This window comes from Buceros rhinoceros, unplaced genomic scaffold, assembly GCF_000710305.1.
Source record: "Buceros rhinoceros silvestris isolate BGI_N320 unplaced genomic scaffold, ASM71030v1 scaffold1443, whole genome shotgun sequence".
In the NCBI taxonomy this organism is placed as follows: Eukaryota; Metazoa; Chordata; class Aves; order Bucerotiformes; family Bucerotidae; genus Buceros; species Buceros rhinoceros.
The window spans coordinates 207,764-214,148 of record NW_010402829.1 but is presented as its reverse complement, the minus strand read 5'-3'; the positions used below and the strand labels follow the sequence as shown (position 1 = coordinate 214,148).

The following is a 6,385-nucleotide window of genomic DNA, read 5'->3' as shown; positions in this document are numbered from 1 at the left end:
TACCAGCACAGGCTTGGTTTCTGGTTCAGCTGCAGTGCCTGCACTAGGGTCTGAGTGGCCACAGTGCTTGTCATGAGAGCTGGAGTAGCTGCAGTGCCTGCTGGTCTGTTCTTAGGCCCAGAGACCTTCTCTTCCCCCTGAGGATGCTGAATAGTGTTGAACAGGGCTCAGTAGGCATGGGCCGGGCCCCAGCACATTGCAGTGATCTGTGTCTCTTTGGAGTTGACAACATACTCCAATTTGAGGCAAGTTTTCTGTAAGTAGGCTTTACTACATGGTACTTCCCTTCTTGCAAGTGTCTCTACTAATCTGTTGGCTTTTTTCTTTACTCTGTAGCTGCTCTTGAGGGGTTATGCTCAGCATCAGTCATCTATCATTATCCTGGTGGTACTGGAGGTAAAGTTGGATCTCGCAGAGCGCAAGGAGGTTCTCTGTCTGCTGAGGCAGGCAACAGGCACAGACCAGGTAAGGACGGGGTTTGGGTTTTATTCCATTTGCCCCCTCTATATGTTTGAAAATTTCCTCCTTACATGCTAACTCGGAAATTATACCAGTGACAGGATAACCTGGAGGGGGGTGAGAGGGAAGGTGGGAAGAACTGTATTTCTTTTTAATATTTTTACATCTGTGACTTTTTTCTTCTTTGGTATTAATGTCAAGGTGTGCTTTGTGTGGAGTTGCAAAGCTTTTGATCTCTTCGTCTGATCATTAGTAGTCTCTGTGTCAGCATCTCCTCCAGCAAAATTAGAACTAACGGTTTTCATAAAGTACATGTGATGTGACAGAGCTGCATGTACTGAGAAGAATAAGTTAGGTATATTTGTTCAGATGTTTTGCTATTCTAGAGCCAACATTTTATAAATAGATTCAGATAACTAAACACCAGTAAACCAATACAATTCTGAAGACTTAGTGTGCTTTTTCTGAACTCTGAGGTTGCATAACTAACACAATAATTGTCTTAACATTGGTATGATAGGTGTTCTTTGGGAAATGGCCTGCTTAGACTATTTTAGGAATTATTAGGAGAATATTAGGAGAGGAAAAAAATAGAAAGTATCATTAAGTCTGCGGTTCACCTGCATCTGGAATATTGCATGCCATTGCAGTTTCCCAGCTCAAAAGGGTGTTCACGTTCCTTATCTCCCATTTTTCTGCTGGGAGAAGGCTGCAAATGGGCACAAGATGATCTTGGTCTGATCCTGCTTCTCTCTCTGGCTCAGCAGGATGAAAGCCTCTTAGTAGTATGGACCCATCCAGTAGCTGGTTTTAGTCACTTGATCAATCCAGTACCTGGACCTACAAGCCTCCAAGGCCCAGAGTCCCGTTCATTTTTTTGTACTTAGACCTACACAAACTGCACTTATAATTCTATTTTTCCATGCTTGTTCCCTAAACTGCCTTGATTCCTCCTTTTCCTTCTCTTTGGTTCGTCCCCTACACGTCCCATAAGAAATCTTGTACAATCCCAAGACGTTCTTGCCCTGTACCCTATAACGAGCCCCATACCCCCGGAGGCAGTAACCCCCCCCAGTATGATCTGAAGAGCCGCTTGTGTTACCTAATCATGATGGGTTTTACCCCTGGACAGCTCTGTTGGGGTTCAGCTGATCCTCACGGCTCCTCTGTCTTCCTTTGCCTTTGGGGAAATGAGCCTCTAATCATATAACCAAACACTCCCCACGCGGGGTTAAGGCTCCTGGAAGGGATGTGAAAGAGGAATGTATTGATTGTTATTAGCCAGACAGGCCTTCGGTCTAACCAAGCACAGCTTTTTCTAGGTGTGCGTACTCTTGTTCTTACACAGCTCTGAAACAAACAGAAGCTGGGTTTAAGCGCAGGTGTAAGTACTTGTTGTGTGCCATGTGAGCAGAATGAACTCCTTCATCTAGAAAACCCACCCACCCATTTTATTAGTCTAAGTCACAATCTAGTAAACACTTGCTGTGCATTGTCTGTATTGCAGCTGTGTGTGTTGGCACCAGAGAACTGTGGTAGTAAAATTACCTTATTTCAGGAGATAATGCTAAGTTTCCATAGATCTAGTCATGAAAATCTGTGCATTTGGTCCCATGACCTATGAGTGCATTTCATGTTGGCTGTTACAGATTAATTCCACACGGTTATTAACTTTTGTCCACTTGTCAACAAATACTTAACCGTAGATGTTGCAACCTGTTCGTAATGGGTACTCCTGGTTACTAAAGAAGGTAACAAATAAGTCACAACTACCAGAATAATTGAATAAAATATGTTTTGGGTATGTTATTGCTGCTTCTCTATGTTGTCTTGTAATTCAAAGTCCTGTTTGCAAACTGGTTAGTGTGGTCACATTTTAAAAATGCTTTAGTTTTATATGACTAGATTTTTCAAAGGACTTTTGTGTGAAGAAAAACTGACGGCAGGCTTTTTTGTTGCCCCTTCCAGATGAAAATGTTCCTTTGTAGTCCATGCGATATTGTTCCCCAGCTCTAATTTTTTTGAGATCTGAAACCGTAACTCTGTCTAGTCCAAGAATTATTTTTGTGATGTCTTTTTCCTTATGAGGTTTTCTGGAAGTTCCTTTTCAATACCTTTATTTTGACTCTGCAATGCCTTCAGTCTAAAACATTTTCAAACTACACCTTCCTTTATAATCTACTTTGTTATATTTAATTTTGCGAGGACAGTATTTAATCTGGGGAACAAATTCCAGTGTATGTTTTTGTAGGATAAGGCCAGAAACGGAAAGGGTTTCCAAATCCTGCCCAAATCAAGAAATGCCATACTCGGAAGCAACATTCAGCGCGTGCCTACTTTTGAGGCACAGAGGTGTGAGAGTTACCTTTAGTGCTTGCTGACGGGCCGGTACTTCTGCCTTGGCAGGACGGGGTTTGTCAGCACTGCCTTGGTGCCTGATCAAGAGAAACGTGTGGCATTTTTAGCCTATAGCAGAGGACCTGACTGCTCAAAAAAATCTTGTGATGTCTGCTTTGTATAGAAACAGCTTTGGAAAGAGAAGCATTAATACTGTCTCCCTTTGTGGAATATAGAGCACGAGCATGAGAGGGCGGTGTTAACGTGTTTTTTTTTCTGCTACTAAGCAGAACTGCAATGTATTTCATACCTATCGGTAACCATCAGAATGTTGTCTCATTTTTTGTTGGTGTATCCTTCAACTTCTTTTGAAACTCTCTTGATGGAAATAGGTCATTCAGAAGAGAATTAGTTGATAACAGTGTTTAAAGCACTTGATAACGTAGTGTTTAAAGCACTGGTCTGATGGGAGGAGACATGGAATGTTGCCTGCTCCAAAGACTGGTTTCGTCCTTGGTCATGGCCACGAGCCCTTGGACCGCAGTGCGCTGAGGCTGTGAAAGGGGAACTTGGGCGTTTTGAAGAAGTGTGACTTTTCACATTCCTAAAACCTTTTCTTTGGGGAGAGCTTTAGGCTGTGTCCCTGTGAGTGGCTGGAATCACCTCTGCAGCCTTCAAGGTAGAATAAGATCTCGCAGTTGCTTAGGACCCGACTGTGGTCCGTTGGTTATGTGATATTTAGGTTGGATAAGCTGAGTTTAGATGGCCATCTGTTTTGGGTTTCACTATTTTGGTACTAAGTTCCCAGTTTTGTTACCCAACCTTCCTCTTTCTCTAAGCAGAATTAGGACACCCGAGTGAAGTGTTGGAGTATCTTTTTGATCTAGATCTAAATCTCTACTTTACTAGTCTGTTTTTTGAGCAAATCAGCTAAAGAGAAGTCCTGTCTCCCTCATAAAGCAATTGGTTTTGACTGCTAGTCCTTCATCATAACAATTTTATTGCAGTGTTTAATCAAAGTTTAGGGCAACAAGGTGTTATGTATCTGATGGTCCGAGTTTGCAATACTCTTGGCAACTATTTTATGTGAACAGTCTGGCTTGTGGGGTTGGCATGACTCAATTACTCCAAAAATAATGGAGTGAAATGAATGACAATCGAAAGGGATACCATTACTTGAAAACGTTATTCTACGGTATTGTGTAGATTAAATAAGCTCCCACAAGCAGGTTTGAGTGCTCTAGGATGTGGTACGAAAATAAAGTGGATTGTGATGGAAACTTGCCAACTAAAACAAGAATAAAGAGATATGACTTTAGATTTTATGCTGAAAAGTCTTCAGTTCTTCTAGATGTGTCTTAGCAAGATTATGGGATTTTTACATTTACTAGCAAAATGAGATTTAACATACGATGACTACTTGAATTATAATTTGTAGTCCTTCAAAATAGCAGTGATGATCCTAATAAAGCTTATAATTTTGTTCAAGCCTGATGTTAGTTATAAAACATTATAAGAGCTTATTTTGTTGGCTATATTTAAGGCTGAAAAAAAATCATTTTTGTTCCTCCTTTTAGGGGCACAAGAAGTTCTCATTGATCCAGGTACATTATTTTCATGCATGTTTCCAAAGTCTTGTCTTTTTATTACATTTGTATATTTTGCATTTCTATAAATAGTTATTGCCACTTGCCAAAACTAGTGCTGGTTCCTGATGCTTCAGGTTTTGGCTATAAATCTTGAGGAAGCAAAGAGTGAAGGGTAACTGGTATAAAAGAAATGATGGACTTCCATGGTTGTGTCCCTTTAAATTTTAATCAAGATTGCTGCTTCTCATGAGTAATGAGGATTTAAACTGGTTTTGACTGCCACACCTGAATGGTCACACGTAGTCTCGTAGTGTCACGGTACCCTTTCAGTCATCACTTACAAAGATTTTGCACTTAACTTCATAAACCTCCTAAGGTATTAATCTCCAGGTGTGCTTGGTATGATTCTCTGAAGTTGATAAATATATTTAAAAAGTTGCTTTAGTATTTGAGCATATAAAATAACATACTCCTGAGTACAGAGAGGGAGTGGAGGGTGTCTTTCACAGTAGCCTTTAACCGTCTATTGAGAGCTAAGTCCAGCTTTGAAACACAAAGATTTCGTTGCCTCTGGGAAAAATAAATGACCATGTAATCCTACAGATTACGAAAGATGTAAAAAGATACAGAGCCTGGCCAAACCTTTGATGTATATTTTCAATTGTATTATCTAGATTCTGCAATAACACGAAATTCTAGAAATAAAATTTTCATGTTAGTTGTAATACCCCAGATTTCCTTGGCTTCTGTTTCAGGTTCTTATCCCTTGTCTACATAGAGTCTTTCTGTCTCTTGCCTTCTTTCTTACATAAGAAAAGGAATTTCTTACTGTTTTGTCTGAGCCTCAGGTAATTTTTTTTTTTTAATGTGCAAGGCTCAGATTTTGTGGTCTTTGTTCCTATGTAACACTGGGTTTTCTGTGATTAGACGCAGGGAAGACAATTCTTTGTTTTGAATGATGGGAGAAGGTCACTGATCTAATAATTAGTATATAAAAAACCACACTTTTTAAAGATGTGCTTTAGAAATACAATTTTGAAGTAGAACAAGGAATAATTCAGAGATTGCATATTCAAATGTGGCCATAGTCTAATTTTAGCAATCTGATATTTTATTCATACTTTGAATATTCAGATAAATATGAAAGATATGGATATATTTGTTTTTTACTGAGTGAAAGATTATTTCCTGGAAATTTTCTGGTTTGACTGAATCCATTTTGCATCTGTACTCTTTAAAATAGCAAAAATAAAGCAGAGCCAGTGATGTCTAGGCAGAGGATGATTTCACTTTTGGTAGGCAGGGCAAGTATTCAGTGTCTATGCTTTGGTCAAACCTACAGCATATCCTCATTTTCTTCTGAGATAGTTACTATCTATCTGCTGAAAGTCCTCCTGGTCATTTCTTACCCTGTTCTGTTCTAGGTGCGCTGACTTCAAATGGGATAAACGCAGATACCAGTGCCGAGATAGGACGTGCCAAGAACTGCCTTAGTCCTGAAGACATCATAGATAAATACAAAGAGGCCATTTCTTACTACGGCAAGGTAATCCTACTCATTTTTGAGAAACTTCACTGCAGATCTTGTGAATACCGGGATGCTGTGGTTTTGGCTTCAGAGGATCTTCCAAAGCACGTGCAATAAAGTTTGTAGAACGCATGATAATGGAAGAAATAGGGAGCACTTGTTACTGCTGAACTACGTGCTTGGTTTAGAGGCTGGGGCTGTCAGAACTCTGCTCAGAGACCACACCTAAACCAGCAATGAGCTGCGTGAACTATTTACTGTGCCTGCTGGAACCTGGAGGTGTGGGGTTAACTGTCTTATGTTTTTAAAGCACCTAAGCAGAAGCATTAGGTGTTTGAGGGTTTGTTAACTATCACGTAGGCGTGTAGTCCTCATCTCGCCCATCGTCAGCTCCAGTGCTGCTCTCGTGCTGGATGCTTGTGTCCCGTGCCTGCTGGAACGATCTGGGGAACTCAGGAGTTTATAAAGAGGT

General features: G+C 40.4%; 1 protein-coding gene across 1 annotated transcript in view; it reads left to right on the top strand.

Moving 5' to 3' along the window:
* Positions 1–326: 326 nt before the first annotated feature.
* Positions 327–6,385, top strand: part of TRAPPC9 (trafficking protein particle complex 9) — a gene marked incomplete at both ends in the record, with an annotated part of 201,795 nt that continues 195,736 nt past the window's right edge. The window contains 3 exons of the mRNA XM_010132754.1: positions 327–465; positions 4,374–4,400; positions 5,810–5,931. Coding sequence (XP_010131056.1) covers positions 327–465; positions 4,374–4,400; positions 5,810–5,931 — 288 coding nt within the window. The remainder of the gene's footprint in view (positions 466–4,373; positions 4,401–5,809; positions 5,932–6,385) is intronic.